Source organism: Castor canadensis, chromosome 11 (genome assembly GCF_047511655.1).
Source record: "Castor canadensis chromosome 11, mCasCan1.hap1v2, whole genome shotgun sequence".
NCBI lineage: Eukaryota > Metazoa > Chordata > Mammalia > Rodentia > Castoridae > Castor > Castor canadensis.
In genome coordinates, this window is record NC_133396.1 from 98,173,132 (window position 1) to 98,198,986 (window position 25,855).

At 35.8% G+C, this 25,855-nt stretch overlaps 1 protein-coding gene across 1 annotated transcript in view; it reads right to left on the reverse strand.

The window, feature by feature from the left end:
• Window positions 1–8,733: 8,733 nt before the first annotated feature.
• Nuf2 (NUF2 component of NDC80 kinetochore complex) overlaps window positions 8,734–25,855 on the reverse strand; it is a 30,832-nt gene continuing 13,710 nt past the window's right edge. The window contains exons 6-14 of the mRNA XM_020151125.2: window positions 25,194–25,291; window positions 23,850–23,923; window positions 22,188–22,284; window positions 21,362–21,424; window positions 18,533–18,670; window positions 16,409–16,549; window positions 14,968–15,143; window positions 13,825–13,960; window positions 8,734–9,085 (exon numbers count right to left, since the gene is read on the reverse strand). Of these exons, the coding sequence (XP_020006714.1) occupies window positions 8,951–9,085; window positions 13,825–13,960; window positions 14,968–15,143; window positions 16,409–16,549; window positions 18,533–18,670; window positions 21,362–21,424; window positions 22,188–22,284; window positions 23,850–23,923; window positions 25,194–25,291 (1,058 nt within the window). The 3' untranslated portion in view covers window positions 8,734–8,950. The remainder of the gene's footprint in view (window positions 9,086–13,824; window positions 13,961–14,967; window positions 15,144–16,408; window positions 16,550–18,532; window positions 18,671–21,361; window positions 21,425–22,187; window positions 22,285–23,849; window positions 23,924–25,193; window positions 25,292–25,855) is intronic.

Below are 25,855 nucleotides of genomic sequence, written 5' to 3' on the forward strand. Positions count from 1 at the left end.
ATGTGTAAACCGTGCAATATATGGCAAGGATTACTTCATACGGTCAGTAGGAGGATAAAGACATTCATAGAAATAATAAATTTCAATTTCAGGATAATGGTTACCTGAGAGCTATAGTCCTGGAGGGCTAGAGATAGGGCTGCAATTGTATTGCTAATGTTGTCTTTGTTAAGTTAGATGATGGTTCATGAATATTATTATGCACAGTGTAGATTGTATATACATTGGATATTTCTGAAATATAATCCCCTTCTTAAAGGAAATGTCTTCTAGTTTGACCATTATGTAAAGATTTTAATTTTTAAATATTTCAGCCAAATTTAAGAAAAAATAAAGTCTGCTTGCCATTCTGAGTATTTACTACCAGAATAGAAAGATTTGACTAGCTAGTCTCAAATTATTAAGCACATTGTAGAGTTTTCTTCACACTGAAGGTAGTGCTGGGAACTAGTTTGGTAAAGTGTGGATTCAAGTGTAGCTTTCATTTATACTGTGCCAGGGTTTCTTGGCTGAGACCCCCAGAACCCATGTTTAGAAGGCCTTAGAAATTCACATATTAGAGAGAGAGAGATGCTTCAAAAGAAAAAAAAAAAAGAAAAGAAAACATGGAATTATTTTATCATTTTATCTGGGAGAATTATGAGAAACTTCACATGAAATCTGTACCTTAATACCTAGCCCCATTTCACTACTGCAGTGACACCTTATCTTGCAGACCGATTATCTTTCGTGAAGACTTTGAGGCAGTATATCTCCTGGGATGATGGAAGCAGGACTATCTTGGAGGTCCTACTTTGTTCTGCAACCACCCTTCGGAGCTCGTAACTGCTAAGTCATTAGAACTAGTGCAGGCTGGGCTAGTCTTGAGTCCTTGAAGAAAGATTACAGTGAACCATGACCTATTGGGCAAGGAGAAAGTAGTAGTCCCAGACTTTCCACTGTGGAAAGATCCACATTTGTCTTTTTTATATAGGACTTCAAGCTAAGCAGCCAAAATGAGCTTCCCAGAGATCTCAGATTTAAGTCTCTGGAATTGCACCTGGCTTCTAGAGTTCAGGCGATGGGCCCCTAAATTTTGGAAATATGGTTAGCAAATGTCTGCTCACTTTTACTAAAAGCTAAAAGAAGTTCAGCTATTTGGAAGGAACTGATAATATAGTCCTAATGCTATTGGAATCCATGAGAAAATATCGGATTAAAGATAATAATACAAGTCCAGTTTAAAGAGGGCTTGAATGCCAACTAAGTAGTTCAGACTGGAATTAAGGAGGACTTTGGCAGTCGTTTTAGTTTTTTGGGCAAGTGAATCAACTGGTTGCCACTAAGAACGTCTCTGAGCCAAAGTTCCCCATCTGTTTCACAGGAGATAATGAGTCTTCATCTACTCAGCCATGCTGTGATCGCATTAGACAAGTATAACATTCCAATCAAGAAAAAGTTTGTGGGCCATGCACAGGTGGCTCATGCCTGTAATCCTAGCTGTCTGGAGGTGGAGATCAGGAGGATCCCAGTTAGAAGCCACCACAGGGTGGGAGGTGGGAGGGTGGAGATTGCAAGACTCCATCTCAACCAATAGCTGGGTGCAGAGGTGCATTCCTGTCATCCCAGCTATGTGGGAGGCTAAAATTGGGCAGATGGTGGTTTCAGGCCAGTTCTGGCAAAAAGTATGCATGATCCTGTCTCAACAGAAAAAACTGGGTGTCGTGGCACATGTCTGTCATCCCAGCAACTGTGCGAATCATAAACAGGAGGATTGTAGCCATGTGGGGAAAAATTGCTGCAAAAAGGGCTGGAAATGTATCTCTAGTGGTAGAGTGCCTGCTTAGCAAGCATGGAACCCTGAGTTCAAACCCAATACTGATCCCCCTTTTCCCCTCCCCCAAAAAAAGACATGGTTAAAAAAACCTCACTAGTATCTTGAAGCAATATTCAGCAGTGTGAGTAAACCAGTCACAGGAATGATAGCCTAACTTCACCTTAGAACATTACCTTCGTGTTGGGGAAGCCATGGATGTCTGAACCTTAATACAGGGATTGAGACTGTGGTAACCTACCCCACACGTGGCTTCCATGGTTCCCTACGTCTTCATACTTGCTATGGTTTAGGTCCAGTTCCAATATGTCTCCCAGGGGGTCATGTGCTGGCAACTTCATGGCAACATTCAGAGGTGGTGGAACCTGTATGAAATGGTCCTAATCACCCAGGAAAGGGATTAATGTAGTTCTTGTGGGACTCTAGTCAGTTACTTACAGTGAGTTATTGTAAAAGAGCAAGAGTGGCTCCTCCCTGCTCTCTGGCTTCCTGTCCCTCCACAAAGCCTCTTCTGCATGCCATCTACTATGAGGCACTCACCAAAAGCCACACAGATGCTGGTGCTGAGCTCTCAGAATCCCCAGAACTATGAATGAATTAAAACTCTTTTCTTTATAAAGAACTCCGCCTAGGTTATATTGTTATAGCAATGAAAAGTGGACTAAAACAGTGTTCATGTCTTTATGCAGTCCCTTCAGAGCACACTAACCACAGTGTATCGGATTGGCATATGTGGTCAGTAAAGCGTTGTAGACGTGATGGCATACCACTTCTAAGATCAGATAAAAGATGTCATGGCTTCCATCTTGGATTCTTTATCTAGCATCTATCTATCTATCTATCATCTACCGTCTGCCCATCTATTTATCTGTACACACCTACATACATGTATATCATGTCTAGCAGCCCTAGGAAGCCCATGTGGTGAGGAACGGAGGCCCCCCCAAGAACAGTCAGCAGGAACTGAGACCATTTGCCAAGTCATTTGATTGAGTCACCTTGGGAGCAGTCCTAGCCAAGCCTCCAGACAGCTATAGCCCCCGACACATTGGCTGCAGGCTCATGAAAGCTCTTAAAACCAGTACTACACAGCTAAGTTGCTCCTACATTCCTTGACCCTCAGAAATTGTATGAGATAGATTTTTGTTTGTTTGTTTTTTTCCGGTAAGACTCTACATCTTTTAAACTGTAGAAGCTCACATAATACCTGCCACAACTATTTCTCCCAGCTCTATGTCTTGGGTTTTACTAGCAATAATAGCAAAAAGTGCTAGGTAGATTACTCTTATTATTTATCTAATCCTTACAATGACCTTGTGAAGTAAAGACTACCAACTCTACAACTTGAAAATGAGGTAAGTCTCAATGCCATTATATATGATGCCCCAGTTCACAAACTAGTGAGGCAAACATGGAATTTAAAGGTGTCTCTCAAAAACTCATTCTCCAGGGGGAGGGGCTTGGGGTGTAGGGGTTAGTACCAGTGGGAGGGGGAGGATGTGGGGAAAGGGTGAATATAGTGCAATTACTGCATACACATGTGTGTAAATGGAAAAATAAGACCTGTTGAAACTATTCCAGGAATGGCAGGGAGAGGGGTATAAAGGAGAAATTATGGAGGGGGTGAATTCAAGCATGATATATTTGACATATTGTAAGAAATTTTGTAAATGCCACAGTGTACACTCGGCACAGCAATAAAAAACATTATTTTTTGAATTTTTTTCATTTTTATGAGTATATATTCATTGTACAGGTAGGTGGAGTCATTGCAACAATTCCAAATAGGCTTACGTTGTACATTAAAAACCCACATTCTTAACCATTGGGACCAAACATCTATCTCATCATAATAATTACTAACATTAACCAAAGTGCTTGTCTCTGCTGTGGGTGATGTGGCAAGCATTTTACATGCATCACCTCAGTCTTGAGGGGCAAAGACCTTGGTGATGTGAAGGAATTTTGTTACTCAGTAGGGGCTCTGGCTCCAGGAGCATCCCTGCCAACTAGAGGCTGTTTAGAAATGCATGCTCCAGTCCCACTCAGACTTACTGAGTCTGAGTCTGTGTTAGCAGATCTTCTGGTGACTTGTAAGCACATTAAAGTTTGAGAAGTGCTGCTATCATCTGTGAACAAACACAACCCCAGCTGTGGTGTATTTCTGGAATGTGATGGTTCTCTAAAATGTGATCGCTGAACCAGAGGCTTCAGCTTCACTTGGAAACTTGGTGGAAACGCAAATCTTAGAGCCCTCCCCCAGACCTACTGAATTGAAAACTTTGGGGGTAGTAATCTGTTTTGGTCTTCCAGGTGATTCTGATGAACCCACAAAATCCTTTTAAGGCCATGTTAGCCTCACACCTATGCTCAACCAGGAGGCAGCAGTGACACCCTGTGGAGCCAAGGAAAGTCTGCATTTTTTCTGACAGTACCTGCTGTTTTTCCTGCAGTAGGATAAAACCTTCCATCACCTGTGTTCTTTGCATTAAAAACACAATGCTGATTTCTTTTTCTAAAAATTATTTGCTTAAGGGTCTTGTGCCCATTTCAGTCACGCAGACTAGATTCTTTGATTCAGCAAACATTTATTGATCATCGACTCTGTGCAAAGGCTTGTAAAAGAACTAATATAGAAGATAGAATGATCAAATTTCCCCTCAGAGGAAGCTAATCAGTTTTACCTATAACAAAACTGGTACCATTTGGGTATTATCTATGTGACGGACACTGTGTTAAATGATTTCCAAAAATCCCTCAATCCTTATGTGCTTAAAACATGTTATTCCCATTTTATAGGAAGGAATATGAGGACTGATTGTAGTTTATGCTCTTAATCACACAGGAGTTTCTTTCTTGGGTTGCCATCAAAGATTTGTGGAGCACTGTATAGAGATAATCAAATATGTCTTTTAGAGATATCTAGGTGGTGGCAGTAAGAATGGAGTTGAGGAGGTGTTGTTGGTAGACTGACAGTGTTAGCAGAAGAAAAGAATATCACATTGAGATATCAATGCCAGATGGCACTTTCAATCCATTTCCTAAGTGGCTTGCTCCTTGTATGGTATCTCAAATTCTTCGCTCAGGAAAATTCAATTTTTTAAGAGTTGAACAGAATCTAGGCTAAAAACCCAGAACCAATTACTAAGAAAATAGCTTAGATACAATAATTTTTATAAGATAAACATAAATTCAGAATTGAAGGTTTAAGAGTCATAGCAAAATTTTCAAATAATTAAAAAATATTCGGAACCTGTTTTAACCACAGATTGTCTCTTGAGTTCTTTTGGACGCTTTTCTTTTTTGAGTTGTTATATCACTTTAAATTTTCAGCTTTTATATTTCAAACCTGAAAATTCCTAGCTATTTTAGCATTGGTTATGCAAGTTGTGTTATGCCCCCTGGTGGCAATATGGATAGAAAGATGAGAAGCATATTTCAATCATAGGCAGAGTACCAACTTAATTGAAATAGGTGGCAGACCCTGAATTTGAAATGGAATTTCATATAAAACTTTTCTGGCCTTACTAAAAATAGGAAACATCCCGTTAAACTAAAATCAGATGTATTAACTTCGGCCTGCGAGGTGCATATTTCAATTTCCCTTGCTTTGTCATAAAATGGATTAGCTTCTTGAAATATGTCAGTTGAACTTGAAATTAAATATTTGCTCTACATATAGCTAAGTAGCTGAATTCATAAAAGATAACTGAGGTCTGTGGCTGCACAGCATTTTCTTTGAGGTCAGCCTCAGCACATGCCACAAGCACGTGATGACATTTGCTTCTTCAGAGTATTAATTTCTCTATATTTATATAAAAGGTTAGATGGCTCAAACAGTCTCTTTCAAGAAGGCTCTGGGGAAAACTTCTAAAGTTTATAATTCTTTAATAAAAAACAGTCAAGTATAGGTTTTAGTGGATTGTACTGAAGGCCTCTTGATTAAGCTTTTCTTGTTTGGGGGCAAAAATAGATGAGTAGAAATAGCAAGCCTCCAGAACATAGGTTGATATTTGGTGTGAAAAAATGCATAACAGTTTCTTGCTAGATTAAGATAAACCTGGCCCCAATGGCTGTATTATTTAATCAGAGAAGAGAAAAATGGCTATTCCTTAAGTAAGCATTTAAATGACAACCAGTCACTTAAATGGACCATGTTAGACTAGAAATACTAGCACAGATGTAGTCACCAGCCTCAAGAAACAGAGTACAGCCAGATGGAGAACGTATTAAAAAAACCTACAATACAAAAATACAAATGATACTGAAAATAATTTTTAAAAAAGGAAAAGCTGAAAAACAAGTATTTTCCAGTTAAACAAAGGAAAGATCTTATAAACTAAGGGAAGAAGTATATAAACACATGGAAGTGTGAAGTGCTAAGAAACTAAAGGAGAAAGTTCAAATAAGAAATGGTAAGAAAAAAAGGCAACAGTATGGATTATGGTCTTGAAACTCATCCAAGTTTACTTTATCCTTAAGTGAAAGTCCCAAGAAAAAGTACTTAACAGGTCTGTTTATTAAGTAATCAAGTCCAAAAACCTTAATAGGCATTTACATCTTAACAATGTGTACTTAAGAAAAATACAAACTGAAAGAGTATTTTTATTTTACTTTTTTTATTCATTTATTCATATGTGCATATATTGTTTGGGCCATTTCTCCCCTCTGCCCCCTATCCCTCCCCTCACTCCCCCTTATTCTACTCTTAAATGACCAATTAGTAATTGGATGTCTGTGCTTATTGGATATTACAATTTCCCAAAGTCTGTCCCATGAATTTCAGATGATACCTATTTCTTTTCTTGTTTTTTGAGACAGGAGCTCCTTATACAGCCCACGCTGGCCTCAAATTCATGATTCTCCTGTGTAGCCTCTGGAGCGCTAGGACAAAGGTGTATACACACTACCACACCTAGCTGATACTTGCTTTTTATCACAGCGAATGCCAAAAGCCCACCTTCACAAAGACATTTGATTGACAGGAATGCAGAGCAGTCTAGCATTGAAACTCTGTACTACCTTGAGCTAATAGTTTGCAGTGGTATCTGACAGTTACTAAGTGTTGCTGCATCCTTTGGAAATTTAAAATATTCCATGGTTCCCTGAGAGTTCACTATGGCATCCTAGCAGGGTAGTTTGAAAAGCCAAAAAATTTTGCATACATCAGACTGTGGTTAGTCAGCATTGAGTTATTACAATAAAATGCCTGAGAAAATCGACTTATAAGGAAGATTTATTTTAGTTGGAGTTTTCAGTTCATGACTGATTGGCCCTGCTGCTTTGGGCCCAGTGAGGCAACACATCATGGCGGAGAGATGCAGCAAACTATTCATCTCAAGGCTAGAGTGGGAAAAAAGAGAAAAAGGAAGAGGTGGGGGTCCCACTAGTCCCTCTAGTGCATGCTCCCAATGACTGGAAGACTTCCCATTAGGCTTACCTCTTAAAGTTTCTACCACTTCAAATAGTACCAAGCCGGGAACCAAGCCTTTCACATGTTGGGGATGTTCCAGATCTAAAATATATTAATGACATAATCTAATTTGCATATTAGAATACTGTACTGTAATGCCTGCGTAGAGGTGATGGGAATTGAGGATTACCACCAGATTATCAGGTAAGAAATGGTGAAGATACAAACTAGAACATGAGCAAAGGAGACATGATAGGGAGATTTGGGTTACATTCGTCTGTGGTTCTTGCTAATTGAATAGATATAAGGGAGTGAGATGTAATGGCATAAGAGAAAAAGTAAATGGCTTCTTTTCCAACATGGGCAAAAGTGTAGTTACTGATACTCTTCACAATATGTTCTTAACTATTTGATAATTGTATTTGAATTTAATTGGTTTCTCTTCTCATTTCTATATTTTATTTCATGCATGTAAAATATTATTCTGAAGCAGTCTATTAGTCTTAAGAGAAGCAAAATGCACATGAATAGACTAACATTATATATGTTTATCTGTAGGTATGTTTAATTCAAAATTGAAGCCAGGGGTATTTATAAATTTTCAAGGAGGAAAATAAGAGGTTGTGATGAAGAGGGTCAAGACAGAAGGCTAGAACTCAAACATTTAGTGGTGAACAGAGAATGGGACAAATGAAAAAAAGCACTGGACAGGTAGACTTTAAGGAAGATGAAGATTAAACAGTATCCATGGAACTTTAATAACTAGGTACTTTTTGCTGACCTTAGAAATTCAGAGGATTAGTAGGAAAGACTCAAGTAGAGAACAGGTTTTCAGAACTTTGAGAAAGAACAACAACAATAACAACAACAACAAACCAGTGGCTACTTGTGTGGATAGGTCCATGAGGGCTAAGTTTTCTTTAAACATGAGAGATTTGGTCATGTTTACACCTGTTATCTAGACTCACAAGCAGACTTTTGTATGCACTAAAAGTCATAACTAGTTAAAGAGAAGCAAGGAAAGGACAAGGGAATAGCTCAATTTTGCATCCCCATCCATTCCTCCCTAGACACTATTTCGCACCTATTCCAAGGCTTTTCTTCTTACTGAAAACCTGGTTCCTATGTGGTTAGTTATCTCTGACAAAGAGGAAAGTGCTGAGAACTTCTGTGCCTCTAAACAGTAATGGGTGATGAGCACCAAGTGACTATCATGTGCCAGGCACTATTCTAATCACTTCACATGCTTCAACTCATTTCTTTTTTCAGAAAAATGCCAACAGCATCAAAGAAGTAATGGATTACTACACTCAAACTTCCTCTTTCAAATAACTGCGTTAGATAGTGCGGTATAGTTAGGCAAGGTGGCACCACTATAGTACTGGTACTCAAGAAGTAGAGATGGAAAGGATCATGAGTTTGAAACCATAAAACCAACAGAAAAAACATATTTCAAAAGTAACTATTTCTGTTTTGCTCCAACCAGTACACGAATAACAGAGACATGGAAAGTTGCGCAAGTTATTTTAATTATAAATTAGCAAAAGTCTACCTTAAATGCAAGACTTATAAAATGACCACTTATGAGGTTCTATAAAAACTGACTGAATCAACATTACTTGATATTTCTGATATGTTCACTAGCTTCAGTTTAACTATTCCCTTCCCGAGTAGAAATTAAAAAACAGCAAGCCATCTAGAAAAAGATTTGTTATCTGCATCAATCAGGCTGACATTCTGAACATCCTCTTCTTCAGTTCAGCTGTTCTCTCATCTATCCTGGCATAGCACTCCTCTGCTGCCTTTTCAATGCCTTCGTGGTATTTCTCCAAGGCAGTTTTCAAGTTCACAAATATTTCCTAAATGGAAAATGAAACAGTAAGAATTATTCCATGTAACAACCTAGTCTAAAAATGAGTTACGAGAACTCCAAGTTCCATTCATATTTATCAATCGTATGCTAAAGCCTAAATATTTATGCATACGTACATGCAAGTGTATGTCCACTCTTACTAAAAATTGATTCTGTAGGTTGTATAAACAGAATTGTTTATATAGGTTGTAAAAATAAAAAAAGCCTACTACTTAGGAAAAAAAAAAAGCAGAGACATGTCACAATGGCCTAGATTCTAAGACATTAAGAACAAATATTAACCAAAGAAAAAAACTTTTCCTATGGAGCTTTCCATGTGACACACAGAAAATACCTAATTACTGTGGATAATCATAACCTCTACCCATTGTGTAAAAGATATTCAAATAGACATAAGCAATCTGTAAGAATGAAAAATAATACTCTTAGAATTGTTTTAATAAACTCATCAAGTACTTCTACTATAAGCAATGAGTTTCCATACAAGCATAGATGGATGTCCTAATACTAAACAAGAAGTAAGCAGAGCCAGTTTTATATAGACTGAATAAAATAAGAAACAAATTAGCCTGTGTACCTTTTCTTCTGTTTGATATTTCTCAAATTTAATACTGATCTTTTATTATTCATTTTCCTTAAATAAAAAAAAATGATCAAAGCACAAAAATATCAAATCATGATACAATCAACAGTGGTGTTCTACAAGGTTACAGGATGTGTTCCTTACTAGAATAAAAAAGCAGGCCTTTTTCCAATGGGGTAAGAAAAGCAGTAAATTGATATAATGCTCTCAGTTTTAAGTATCTCCTATTGAATTTGTTCTAAACCTATCTATCTGTCTACTATATATCTTTGCTTAAATTATTGTTTAGATATTATCTGCTTTTGAATAAATTTCATAGATTACAATTCAATACAATGTGTATATACAGAGTTCGAGAAAAGCCTATTTCTAGCACCTCTGCTACTTATGTAAGTTTGAGAACTATCACTCCAGATTAAGCATATATAGTTATATATACATATGTAAATATATTTATGCATACATGTATATATACGCACACATTTAAAATCAAATAATCTCCGGAAATGTGGTTATTAAATCCAAACATGGTTGTTAAATCCTGATACAAAATAGAATGTGTTTAGATTTCTAAGTTCTAAGTTGTTATCAAATAACTGCAAGTATGATAGATATGAACCATTATGAAAAAAATTAAAAAATTCTGAAAGCTTTATTTCTTAAATCTTGCAGGGAAAACAAGGTGAATTAATTCCTAGCTAATCTGAATGCCATTAAAAAAAAAATCAGTGCATTCAGCAGCTACAGATCAATTTAAGTTGCTAGTTCCATTGGAGTACATGTTTATTCATACTAAAAGGAAAGCTGAATAAATTTGGTAGGAAGATATTACTTGTGAGAAACTATTAAAACTAAGTGTGGCTAAATAAAGACCTACAATCTGTAAATAAATGAGCCAACTATTTCCACACACCCAAAGAAAGGAACACTTTTCTCCTGAGAATAAACACACTCTGAAGGAGGAGCAAGTCAAGTAGAAGGAGATACAATAAATGAAGGAAACAGTAAAGCCCAGTTCTACAAGTGGAACTTTATAATACTAGCTCACAATAATTCATAGTAAGTGAGTCTTACTATGATGGCTTATTGAAGGTAAATATTCTTAAAATTGGAGTCTAGGGCTGGGGATGTAGCTCAAGTGGTACATTGGACACATACACACAAAAGTAAAAAAATCTAGTAATATGGTTATTAGTAGTCACTTATGGTTATTTAAATTTAACAAAATTTAAGTTAAATTCAAAATTCAGTTTCTCAGTCACACTAGACACTTCTCAAGGGCTCAATGGTCATGTGTGCCTAGTGGATACAGTACTGAACAGTCTAGAAGAACATCCCATTACTGAGGTTCTATTGGACAGCATTGGTCCAACTGCCTTTTTTATTTTGGCAGTACCAAGGTTTGCTCAAGCTTCCTAAGTAGGCGCTCTACCACTTGTGCTACTCTGCCAACCTTCATTTATACTGGGTGTTTTTGAGATAGGGTCTTGCTTTTTGCCTGGGCTGGTCTTTAACCGTGATCATCCTCATCTCTGCTTCTGATTTTTCAAATCTTCTGATTTTTCAAATCAGAGAAATTTAAGATTATACAATATCCATGGAGTTCTACAGCCAGTGTCACAATTAGTCTCACAAATATGTATTTTAATTCATCAACCAAATATTATTATTGAGTACTCTCTACAAATAGCACTATAAATAACACAAGATACAATGTTTTCTACCCTGAAGGAAAACATAACCAGACCAGAGTAGACACTGAGTGCTTGAAATATAGCTAGTGAAAATGAGGAACTAAGTTTTAAATTTTATTTCATTATAATTAATGTCATTATAAATAACCACATGTTGCTAGTTAGCTACTCAACTGGACAGCACCAATCCAAATAATTTGGAATAGACTAATGCTGCTATAGTATTTGAGAAAGGACAGAAACCAAAGATTCCTGAAAGGAGTAGGAGAAAGTAATATGGAAGAGATAATATTGAACCTTAAATAGAAATGATTAAGCTTAGATACAAAACTCTGAAGGTCTCAGAGGCAGTGATCATGTCTTCTTGGTTTACATACAGCTTACTCCTTAAGTCAAAAGCAATGCCTGGAAATTAGTAAATATGTAGGATGTTTATTGAAATACTGACTGAAAATTTTAGGCAATGCATTTGTTAGGAATGAATCCACAAACTGCAGGAAAACAAGAAGGTCATATCTTAAACAAGAAAGAATAATATTTAGAGTGATGTTTTAGCAAGACAAATCTGGTAGTACATAGTATTCAGGGAAGATTTGATGCAAGAAAATTATAATGAAGGAAGAAATTTAGCAAGTTTTGCTGCAACTTATGAGTCTAACAAGATTATGTGATAAATGTATAAATACAAATGGATGGTTATGAATAGTGTCATTGATTTAAAAGTCATGACATTGATTTGGTGAGTCTGAGGGTCAGGATTGACTAATGCAAGTCCAAAATCTGAATTCTTTGATAGAAAATGATGATGCCGTAGAGAAAGATGAAGAAATGGAATGAAAAGTAGAAATGGGGAGGGGAAAGAAGAGAGTAGAGAAGAGGGCAGATGTAGTATAAATGTTACTTTTGTTGTTAGCGGCCAGAACAGGAAACAGGTTTTTGAGAGCTATCCAAATAAAGACAGTGACTGAAATTGCAAGTGGGAGGAATTATCCTTGCACAAGAATATTTCATGAAAAAGGGATATGGCGATAACAAGTATCCAACAGAACTGCACAAACAAGGTGACAGTGTTCACATCCTTTTTTTCCTTTCACAGAAGATGATTATGGAGCTAAAGAGAATTCTTTGACAAAAAGTGATCTGACTTCACCAAAGTGTCTACAGATGTTTCCATGCCACTGTAGAACAAATGGCTATCACAATGTAGTCTGGGTAAAGGTAGGTCAGAACAACTTAGCAAGTTAATCAATAATTCTCTGCTACTGTGAAGAAAAAAAAAATACAAAGCAACAAAGAGCCCAGTTCTACTTAACATTTTTATCTTGGTGAAAAAGACATGTTGATCAAATTTGCAGGTGTCACCAAACACTGAAAAAGGATGAGGATTTAATTGACCTTGATATTTTAGGAAGTTAGGTTGAAATAAAACCTAAAAGCTGTAAAATCATGAATTAAGATAACAGTTTCACTAATAAATAATCTTGGACTGAGAACAGGCATCTGGAATGTTTCATCTTCCAAAATGAGATTATAATGTCAAACATAAAATGTTTACCTGTCTCTATCTTTCAACTGCCAGTATCTCAAGCAAGTTGTCTATTCCTAATGCATTTATTATGCCTCCATTCTCTTCATGAAGATACCAGCTTGATTTATATCTTCAAAATTCTCCTACCAAAACAACTATACAAACTGCTCTACTGGAAGTTGCTAAAAATATCCATTTAGTATGCACAATCCCTTGGCCTCCTTTTCTCCCTTAATTCATCTGATACCTTATATAAAAGTTTCTGAAGCACACTCATATTTGATACCTAAACACTTGCTGTCACTACCTTCCACCATACAAACCCAATTTGTGAAAAGCCTTAATTCTAAAAGAGGCACCGTGGATAATCTTACCTTTTCTGACATTTTTAGGAGGTAAGAAAAAAGGTAGAGATGGAGAAATATACTCAAAATAAGCAAGTAGTAGATTTATTAAGTAATTTTAGATAATTATAATAAGGATATTAGAAGTTTCATAACACAAAGGGACCAATCTAAGCTCCCCCAATTAACAACACAAATACACTTACCATTAATGCTAGAAAATACTTTTGAGACCCTTCTATTACAAAAAAAATACAGAAAGTTTTTAGAGGACGTTACTTAAAGTCACTATCCAAGTCCATTTACCAAATAAATTCAAAACCTTTATTAAGCAACTACTTTCACTATAAAGAATGATATTTTGCTTTGTGTTATCAGGGTAAAAAGGCAAGGAAGAGGAAAGACATGGAGATTTTTATGCAAACTATACAAGGATAACCGAAAAGGTGTTATACTTCTGTGGAGTCAATTTCTACTCCACAGAAGTAACAAAATTCTTCTTAATAAAGAGGACATAATTTATATTTTAAGTGCATGAAATTATCTGAAAATGAATTTCTATGAACACATTCTCACCTGGGACTTCAGTTTCTCCCTTTCAGTGGCATCTTTTAGTTGCTGAATCCCAAATTTAATTTTTTGGATTTCTTGATTAATTGTGGTTACTCGCTCAAAGACAGCACCTCTTTTTTCTTGAACTTTATTGCAATCCCTAAAGGAAAATAGACAGCTGAGGTAACACCTCTTACGAATTTTAAAAGGCAAACACTTAACTCTAATTTTGATTTCAAAGTGATGTGTCAGTATTTGCTTGACAAACTTAAAATTCTTCTCAAGATATAAAAGCAAATAGATGAAAATCCCAAAGTGTGCTGCTATTGGCACATCAGAGCATACAGTAAGCGCTTTCATCCAAGAGCTATTCTTTCTTTTGCCAGTGGTGGGGAACATATGTAGGGATTGTTAGTGCTAGGTAAATGCTCTACCACTGAGCTACACCCCCAGCTCTCAAAGCTACTCTTCACAAAGAAGACCTTAAGCTGTATTTCCTCAGTTATGCTTATTTATGTACTGTTAGTGGGAGTGCGAATCAGTACATCTCTTCTGAAAAATAGTTTGGCAACAAATACAAAATCCTTAGGTTCTGCCCTTTTCTTTCATTTGCATGACAAGGTGCAAAGGAAATACTTAGAAGGTCCCTAATGCCATTTTTAGGAGTCCCTAAAAATGACATCCTAGACCTATCTGTGGTATATATTGTAAAAACACGTTCTCAGAACTAATGGAAAAAAGACCCTACTCCAACATACTGGCAAAAAAAAAAAAAAAAGCAAAGTATTACTTCTTACTGGATAACAAAAATAAGACCTATTCTCAAAATGGATGCTATTAATTCAAGGGATCCACTGTACTCTAAGAGAGATCAGTTGATTCATTCTAATGTAACTCTAGACCACTGTCTGTCAAGTGCACTGACATAAACAGTAACACCAGAAACCTTTTGAAGAATAATACAAAGGAATTGGATAAGAAGAAAAAAAAAAATACTAGTAGCTAAATGTAGACAGAGCATGATAAATTTCAAAACTTAACGTTTTTAGTCACCTAAAGCAGGAATATCTTTTTGCAAATATAGCAGTTTGGAAATTCTGAGGAGAAAAATGTATTAGCTTTTCCTAATTATTTTCTAATACACTAAAGTTGAAAATAAATTCATACTCAATTACTGTTCGTTTGTATTGCTTAACATCCTCGTGCTTCTTATTAATTTTGAATTGGGCTGTGGCAAGTTTTTCCTTCTTCACAATCATCAGTCTTTTGAATGAATTTTCTTCAGTCTTCAGTTTCTTTAGTTCTGAATGATCACTTTCAATTTGGTCCTCCAAGTTCAGGCTCTGCATTTTATGAGAAATATTTAAAAACAACTACTTAGGATTGATAAACAACATGAAAGGGTATTTTCTAGGACAAGCTATAATAAAATGCAATTTTGAAATGGATACAACTATTTAATCCCTGAAAACCCAGCAGAAAAATGCAGATTGTACAGAGGGGACAAGAGGAAAGTACCAGGGGTACTGAGAAAGACCATGACAACTGGGGAGATGTTTTTATCATGTTATTCTGTCAGCAAGAATGAGAGGAGAAGACATATGAAGAGAATCAGCTAAGAGGCTACAGTTGAGGGGTGTGGGGTTTGAAACAAGCTATTAGGAACAAAGAGAAAAGAGTTGACCTCAGAAAAAATTAAAAGCAGATCTAATTCTTGGTGACTCTTGATGGCAGATAAAGGGGACTAAGTGCAATGTAGTGGAGAAAGAGTACTTCCAACAATTCACCTTCTAACCCATACTTCTGTCAAAAAGGAAATCTTTTATCAAATATGTCAGCAATCCTGAGAGAATGGTCTAAATTAAGATGATAAAGTTCAGAAGTCCAAAAAGATTTTATAGGTCTTTTCCAGGGGTGGGTACCAATGGGAGATGGGTGGCCATAAGGAAAGGCAGAATGAGGGTGAATATAATAGTTGTATTTTATATTCATATATGAAAATAGAAAAATGAAGCCTGTTGAAATTGTTTTAAGAAGGGGGGAGGGGAAGAGGGAGAATGATAGAAGGGATAAACCTAAGATATATTGTAAGCACTTATCTAAATATCACAATGTATCTATCCCCCTGTACATTGATTATATGCTAATAAAATTTTTAAAAAAGATTTTAAACTTCTACACTGAGAAACTTAAATGACATTAGTTCTCATTATTAAGGGCAAGGACTATGATATAAACTTTAAATGTCTTTATAAATCCTAGATATACTGTCAGGCACTAGATTGAGACTTTATGAATACTGATTATATAAGATCATTTCCAACTGTTAGAACAAGTTTAAATATCCATTACTATTTTCCAAACCACACATGGCAATGTGCCATGTTAATTTATTTATTCATTTCATGTGAAGATTAAAATAGGTCTTGGCTAATAAACATGTTTAAAAAGAAAAGTGTCTTATTTCCTAGCATATATTACCTCACTATTATACTGTAGAATAATCCTGTTTTTCTTCTGGAAAATAGTAACAAAAAAAATGAAAGCAAATCCAAGGAACTATAAGATATAACACAATAAAGACATAAAAATTCTACACAATACAAACCTCTTTTAAGATACTGGTTAATTTTTCCCTATTATCTGCAAGGTCCTGTATTTTCTTTTGATATAACTGCACCTCCAGCTGACATGAAGGCAGGCTGTCAACTGAGTCTCTATAGATTTCATACTTCTCCATCACTTCTTGCTTTGAAAGAAAAAAAAAAAACAAGCGCCCACAGTCATATTCTCCTTTTTGAAACTGCAATAATGTCAATTTGTTTGCTCTTGAATAATTTCTGCATTTAATACAGAAAGCTTAAGAGCAGAGAACAATTAAGTCTCTAGGCCAGTAACAAAGCACTATTACTGACATGTGTCTAAGCACATATAATTATGCTTCTTAATTGCCAATATCCTCAAACAAAGGAAAACTGCAACAATTTTACTAAACCACTTGCTATTGCACTTTCCAAAGGTTGTCCGTGGTGCTAGGAAGAAAGAGTTCATTCTGGCTGGGGACACTGCTTAGTGGTAAACTGCTTGCCTAACATGTGGAAGATCTTAGGTTCAATCCCCCAGCACCACCAAAAAAAAAAAAGTTCATTCTGCTAATTCTCAAACTACTTGATTACTCCAGAACAGCCCACTTACAGTCCTCCTATTCACTTTCGCCACCACTAACTCTTTAAAAAGAAATTCCTCTTCTAAAATTACAAAACAAACATTTACTACAACTACATAATAAAAGCTTTCTTCCCTTTTTCTCACCAGCCTACTTCTTGCCTTACCTTATTGACCAGTTTGATTTCTCTTCAGCAAAAGGCCTAATCATATTATAGTTCATTTTTCAGTTGTCTTTTTTCGCCTAATTTGTAAATAGTCTGCATATCATGGATATAATCCCTTTACTTGTCATGTCCATTAAGTATGTTTGAAAAGGTCTATTTTTCTCTCTAGTTTTTGGACTGCAATCTTAATTTTAAAACATCTAAGTTGAGTGCCCAGTTGCTCACACCTGTAATCCTAGCTACTTGGGAGGCTGAGATCTAGAGAACTGCAGTTTGAGGCCAACCCTGGGCAAATAGTTTGTGAGACCCCCAACTTCAAAATAAACTAGTTGGGTAAGGTGGTGCACATCTGTATTCTCAATACTCAGGGAGGCTGATGCAGGAGAATCACAAGTTCAAGGCCAGCCTGGGTACACAGATACATAGTGAGAGCCTGGCCAAAAAACAACAAAAAGCAAAATCAGAAGAAAACAAAAGAAGAAGAACAACAACAACAAAAAACCCAAACCTCTATCACACTCCATGCTTGTTCCAGTCCTATAAATATGTGAATCTATTTCTAGGCTCCCATTTCTGTTCTGATGATTTTTGTATTATTTTGATTATCAGGAATGACTTGGGTAACAAACTTAATAAACTAGAACTTCTATTAATAACCAGTTTAAAAATATGGCTCTAAAAGAATGTTAAATTGTCTACCCACTTCTAGTTTTGTCCCCCACCATCCCCCACCTCATTCTATCTCCCACAGTAACCCATGACCTCACCCTCACGGATCTTCTGCTTTGAATGCTCTTGCACATATCATTACTGGGATAACCTGCTCATCCTGCAGCTGTTACCACAAATTTCCTCTACCTTCCCTCTCCGACCTGATTTCCATAATACTAAACTGAGTTTCCCCATTTTATTTTTTCAACGCATCTTATACTTTTTCCGTTTTTAGTGCTACTTTAAAAAATGGATCTAAATTTTCATAGCAATTTTATAGCAAAATTGATAAGGTACAGATTTCTCATGTACTCTCTGCCCTGACATACACACACCCATATTTTTTCATAGTACGTACTGTAATTTGTAATTATATACCTGTTTGTAAATTGTTTAATACCTTTTTTCTCTGTAATAAAGTAATTCAATCTCATGAGGACAGAGCATTTCTGTTTTGCTCTCCCAGAGCAAAGCCTCAAAACTCTGTAGCATAATAGAACAAATGTCTTGAAATTGTGTTTCTTTTGACCATACCCACTTTGGAGAAGAACTATGTATTAGAGACAAGGTCAAAAAAATGAAAGAGAAAAAGAAGTATAGATAATTCAGAAAGCAGAAAATTTACACATCATTAAAGAAGAATTTGCTAAAAGGAGAAAGGGAAAGCATTAAAATAAGAGGAAACTCACCCTGGAATTTTTAAGCTTCTGGACTGTATCCTTCATTTTTTCTTTATAATTCTTTACCTTCTCTGGAGAATCCACAATTTTTGTTTTTAAACTCTCTTGTACTTCTTTCAAAGAAACCAGTGACAATTTTAGTTCATTCTGTTGAGGAACATTAATTAGGTATGATAATAAAATTGGTGACTTGCCATTTCAATAATAGGAAACAAATTAGGTTTATGTTTGCTGTGGTGGAGGTAAAATTAAATTCTGACCACATCACTAGCCTGATTAATTCCTCACAGCTGTCTACAGGCCAAAGAGCAAGCACATGGCATTCAAGGCCTTACAAGATATTTCTGTAATCAGCTGGGTTCTCCATAAGTACCACACCACCCTGCTCCTGTTTGCCTGCCGAATTTCTATTGAACCTTAAAAATCTCCCATCTCCTCTATGTTTCTTATGTAAACAGTGCAATTATCATACATGCAACACTATAATTATGCATTTAATGTGTTTAGAAATTAACTGAGTGGCTTGGAGTCTTGAAGTTACCTTTGTTCTCCCAGTACCCAAACAAAGTAATAGCACTGAGAAGGTGCTCAATACATGCTTGTATCAAAACACATTCCTTTCTTCTGAATTTCAAAAGTGAATGAAACTACTAGAAGAAAACATAAGGGAAACACTTCAAGACACTGTCCCCAAGTCACAGGATACAACAGCAAAAGTGGACAAATGGGATTACATGAACTAAAAGCTTCTACATAGCAAAGGAAACAATCAACAAAGTGAAGAAACTACCTATAGAATGACAGAAGATATTTGCAAATATATACCTGAAAAGGGGTTAATATCCATAATATAGAAGGAACCATAGAAACTCAATTGCAAAAAACACATAAACCAATAAAAGTGGGCAATTAGACATTTCTCAAAAAAACCCATAAATGATCAAAAGGTATATGAAAAAAATGTTACACATCACCAATCATCAGGGAAATGCAAATCAAAACCACAATGAGATATTGCCTTAGTCTAGCAAAAATGGCTATTATCAAAAAGACAGAAGTGCTGGTGAGGATATGGGGAAAAGGGAACCCCTGCACACTGCTGGAGGGAATGTCAATTAGTACAACTAGTATGGAAAACACTGTGAAGGTTCCCTCAAAATTAAAAATATAACTATCAGATGATCTAGTAGTACCACTTCTGGGTACATATCCAAAAGATAAAATCAGCACACTGCTGGCAGAATAGCTCAAGTGGTAGACCACCTGCCAATCAAGCATAAGGTTCTGAGTTCAAACCAAAATATCACCCTCCCCCCAATCAAAAAAAAAAAAATCAACATGCTGAAGAGACATCTGAACTCCCAGGTTTATTATAGCATTATTCACAAAACCCAAGAAATAGAAATAATCTGTCAACTGATGAATGGATAAAGAAAACAATGAAACCCTATCATTTGTGACAACATGGATGGAACTGGAGGTTATTATAAGTGAAATAAGTCAGGCACAGAGAGACAAGAACTGTATGATTTCATTCATGTGTTAAATCTAAAAGACTCGATCTCATAGAAATTAAGAGTAAAATAGAGGCTACTAGAGGCTGGGAGAGTAGGGGGAAGGGAAGAATGGCAAAAGATTGATCAATATGTACTAAGTTACAGTAAGAAAGGAGCGAAAAGTTCTGGTGTGCACAATAGGGTGACCATAGATGACAATTATGTATTATATATTTCAAAAAGCTAGAATAATTCTGAATGCTTTCACCATAAAGAAATGATGTTTGAGATGGGTATGTCTAATCTGATTTGAACATTACACAATATATACATATATCAAACATCACATAGTACCCCAAGAAAATGTACAATTTTTATGAATTACATATATTTATAAAATTAAGAAAAATAAAAGCTGGGTGTGGTGGCACACATCTGTAGTCCCAGCTGTTTGGAGACTGAGGGAAAACCTTGAGCCTAGGTTTCAAGGCCAGTCTGAGCAATGTAGGAGACCCCAATCTCTTAAAAAGTAAAACTGAAAAAAGTTGGGAAAAAAGAAAGTTAATGTAACCCTCTGGGAAATCAAAGAGAAGGGTATTTAAGAATTCTCTTAAAATTAGATTTTTTTTCCCTATAAAACAAACAAACAAACAAAACCAAAGACATTTAATTTTAGCAAGGGAAAGGGACACTCATATTCCACTGATGGGAATATAAATCAGTATCTTTCTACAAGTCAGGATGGAAACATGAGTTAATTTTAATTGTGCATTTCCTTTGGCCCCCCAATTCTGAACTTAGAAATGTATTCTAAGAAAAAAGAGCGTTTGGTGAACAAATGTATATGCTAGCATGTGTACATATATATAGCACACACATAGTTATGTTAATACAAGAAAATTAGAATATGAAAGTCTATCAATTAGGGACTAAATATTACCCGACCACATTTAGCCATTAATACAAGTATCCATTTGAAAGTCTTCATAACTCTTTATACTGTATTGTCAAGTGGGGAAAAAAATCAGGTTTGAGACATGTTGAATATAATATCATTTATGCCAAATTACACAAAAATGCACATTAGAGAAACAATCTATGATATTTATCAAGTTGTGTGGTTAGCCTTCCTTCAGGTGATTTTTACTTTCTGCATAATTCAATGCTTTCTTCTTTTTAAAACAAAAAACAATAGTCACTGTGTTTAAGTTGAAAAGAGCTATTTTCATTTTGAGGGAAAAAGATTATAGAGAAACATTAATTTCATAACATACACAGCTAAAATACTCCTCCACACGGTCTATTCAAACTTTAAATGCTAGATAATAGGAAAGACATTTACCAAACGCTTGGTTTTCTCTGAGATGTCTGATTTCTTTTGGGAATTTCCCTCTTGCAGCACTATCTGAGAGAAAAAGCAACAAAATTTAGCCACTCATTGCTTTCCCATAAAATAAATGTAAGAAAGGAAGTTAAGAGAATTAGATCAGATATTCTCAAACTTTTCTCTGTTCACAGAACCCCTTAGTCAAAAGAAATGTCTGAGTTAAGTCCAAATAACTGCATAATTTCTGTCCTAACAATGTTGCAGTGCTTTGAAAAACAATACATAGAAATTGAAAAGAAAAATATTTATAGTTTATTCTTAAATAATAACTACTTATAATTAGATGTGTGTACCTACTGAGCACGGCATACACTCACATACCTTGGAATTAGATGGGTCACAGAAACTCTCATTTCCTCTTTCATAATGATTTGCACATAATGATCAGTACTTGCTTTTTATTACAGCAAATGCCAAAAGCCCAGTTTCATAAAGATATAAAGGGAAAATGATGTGATCTAACATTAAACTGTGAACTATCTTAAGCTAAGTTTAAGAAGTATGAGAGAGGCTGAGTGTTACAGCGTTTTATTTCAAATGTAAAATATCCTGAGGCACCCATGAGGGCTTGATGCAGTGTCCAGAGTGCTGAGGGGCACAGCAGAACTAGACACAGGAAAATCCTAAAACTTCTATTCATGCAGACTGCACAGAGCTTCACCAACACAAACTAGTATGGCCCTCATGGTTGAGAGAAGATATGTTTGTTATGAGGGTATATTGCTCTAGTAACTAAAAGTGGTATGTCCTCCCCACCACTACATGGTTTCACAACAGATACCGTTTTTTGGCGAAACTCCTGATTCAATGATTGCTGCAGCTCCTGAATATCATCTGTAAGTTGCTTGAACTCTTCTTGCTCTTCAACTGGAACAGAACTAAACACACCCAAAATAGAATAAAATAACATGTTATCGAATTCTTGACTTTGAAAGGCCAAAACAAAATCTTTGCCCTGAAATAATTAGATACTTTCATGACAGCTGTTTAAAACAGAATTCGTTTGCTTTCTACTGAGAGAAAATAAATATCCAATGAATTCCTTCAACTTTCTACCACCAAATCTATGCATTCAGCCAGATACACCTACCCTATCCAACTTCACTCTTAATAAAATAGACATAGTATACCTTCTCTGGTTGAACACAATCTTTCCACCCGTACCTGTCTCTCATCACATCACAGCTCTTACTGCTGCATCATCTATTCTTCTCATCTATCAGTCCTTTGTAACAGCACTTATACATGTTCAAACCTTCTCCACATGAATGGTCTCATTTTAGTTTTGGTCTGATGCATTTGTTTTCATTCTGTTGTAAATTCCTTCTTTCTAGCCTCTCTCCTTGTTTCACCTTTTCATCCTCTCGGTTTTAAGAGTTCTCTGTATATTAGGGATACTGTGTGGGCTTTGTTATTAGAGTTATTTAAGCTTTGCAACATATGCTGCAAGTATTCTCTACCAGCGTTTTTCACCAGTTTGTTACTTTTTTTTGACCTGGTTCATGGTATCTTTTACCATGCTATGAATTTGAGCATTTGCCACTCTTCCCCAGTCTTTTCAGCTTACAGTTCCCTTTAAAAAAAAAAAAAAAAAAAGAGAACCAAAAAACTAGGCACAGGTCAGAAAAGATCTCATCTGAAAAAGATAACCTCAAAAACATCAACAAATTAGAAATGATTTTTTAAAACTATTTCTGCTCAAAATTGATACACATGGCCCTAAATTTACAATGGTTCCACAATGATGCAAGGCAATATACATCTGGTAGAACTGTACTTCAAGTTTAAATTTTGGTCTTTTCTCAGGCTACTATAGGTGGTGCTGGACATCAAGCTGCAGCTCCCAATCAGCCATGTGATCATGAGCCAAACAACCAATCTCCACAGTGCTCTGTGTTGAGAGTTACGTTATGGAGTTCACTATATCAGGCGTGTTAAATACCCTTTCCATTTACAATATTTTCAACTTACAATGGATTTATCGGGGCATAACCCCACTCTAAACTGACGAGCATCTGCCTATATAAGAAAGACCAAGAAATCATAGCATTTGAATGATTCTCCCACTATGTCCAAAACCGAACACTTCTGTTGGAGAAGTGAAAATTTTTAGCAGGATTAACTGATCTGAGAAAAGAGCGCAGATAGTATCACTCATCTATAAAAGACAAAAACCCCAGATATAATTTAGAAAGCAAGTTAATAGCTTCAAACAAGTCAGGCTAACACACTAACAACAACAACAACAACAAAACAATGTTGTTGTTAGTTAGGAAAAAAAAATCCTAGATTTTCTCTTTTTAGAAAAGGCCAACTTAAGTACTCTGCCATTTATTAAGGAAAATAAGAGACTTAAGATAGATTGTAGACTTATAAAATAGTACTTACAATTCACTTTGCATTTTGAAATTGCATTCATTTCATTTGTAAATCTCTCACTTACTCAAGTCTTTCCAATTTCATTAATGCCTCCTGGTGGGCAATATGTAACTGTTGCATCTTGTCCACAGAGGTTTTCTATTAAAGTAATTTTAATAGTGTCAAATTAGCACTTTTCCACATACGGCGATGTATTAAAATGTATCTACTGCAAAATGCTTACCATCAGAAATGAAAATTTAAGTAGTTAGGCATTTGTGAAAACTAAGAATTTATTTACTTATTTGCAGTGCTGGGGATTGAACCCAGAGCCTTGTACCGTCTGGCAAGCACTGTATCTCTGAACTACAACCCCAGCCCAAGAATATCTTTACTTAACACAAACATTGAGTTCTTACCATAGTTAGGCACTATGTTAAGTGCTGGGAATTTTTAAGAGACTATGCTATAGTTCCTGAATTAAAGTAGTTGTGTCTCTTTGAATAGTCAGGTTTCAATAAAAAAACTACAAAACTAATTGTTATAGTATTACATATAACGGGAATAATGAAGAGTGACATCCAACCTGACTTAGGTAATAGCCAGGGAGGAGGTCACACAGGCTTTGTAGAGGTGACAGATTATAGAGTTGGGCTGGCTGAGTGACTGAAGTGGTAAGAGCACCTGCCTAGCAAGCACAAATTCCTGAGTTCCAACCCCAGTGCCTCAAAAAAAAAAAAAGGATGAGGAGTAATTGTGTGTGTGTGTGTGTGTGTGTGTGTGTGTGTGTGTGTGGTGGTACAAGTATTATAAACTTTTGCTATGTTCTGAAGGTATAAGTGTAGCACAATTTGTGCAGAGAAGTATTTATATAATTCAGTGAAGCCAAAGCTTGAGGTCTAATTGTCTGATGTTACTCTGGTACCTTCTGAGGGCAAGGTACCTCAGCACTAGGATGAGAACAAAGTACACAAATTCTCTAAATTGTTGAAGGAATATGGAATGAGTTTCCATCTGTTAAAATAGCTGTCTTGGACCAAATCATACAATGCAATGCTGAACAGGCACATTAACAAAAACAGTACAACAAGGCTAATATTTGAAAGGCAAATAAAAACCTCAAATATCTCAATTATTTAAACGCTACACTATGCAATCTTCTGAGAAAAAAAAGGTGAACATGTCAATATTCTCTTCCCTAACATTTCCTAATATAGGAAAATAAGCCTCAACTACAAGAGTAAAACAAAAATTCAGCTCTGTTACCAAGCACACATCATTTTGAGATGTGTTTTCCAGACCAAAATTTGCAAATATAAAAACAAGTTCAATTCTCAGGGCCATTCAGCAATTGTATATCAGTAACAAACATTTCCTCAAGACAGATTAATAGTTCATTAACGATTCTACCAATCTGTTTAAATCTTACATATTGCTTGAGAAATTCCATATATGTGCCTCGGCATTCTTCTCTGAAGTGAATAAAGTTGATAATGCCACTTAAAAAACGACTTGTCCGTTTTGCTTCTGAAATAGAAAACAACACTGTTTAATTAAATCTTTGAAACATAATTTTAAAATGAAAAGTCATCCTCTCCCATATTAATTAGCTCATAGTATATAAAACAAGACTGTATACTACACTAAAAAGCAGAGAATCTGTTTTAATTTAAAGATCAGAATTATCTTTGTTTTAATGACTTAAAAAAAAAAAGGCAAACTAGTTTTGGCCACAAGGGACTAACTGACCATCTCATTTTAAAATGGGAAAATAGAAAAATTACACGAAGCAACAAACTTTAGATTAAGAACACAGACAATGTAAGAGCAATGCCAAAAGGCATAAAATAAGGCAAATACTATTAATGTACCTGTCCTCAACTTGGGAGAGTTTTTAGGCTGTGGCCCAGATGGAGAGAACATACACAGAATTTATGGGTCTTATTGAGTCATGATGACAGGGTTTGTTTTGGAGAGGCCAATGAATGTGGTTGAGTACTTCAGGAGGCTAAGAATAAGAGTTCTGGCGATCAGAGGAGGCCCCGCATGTTCTCAGTTGAATACTAATCACTACATGAATATGAAACTATT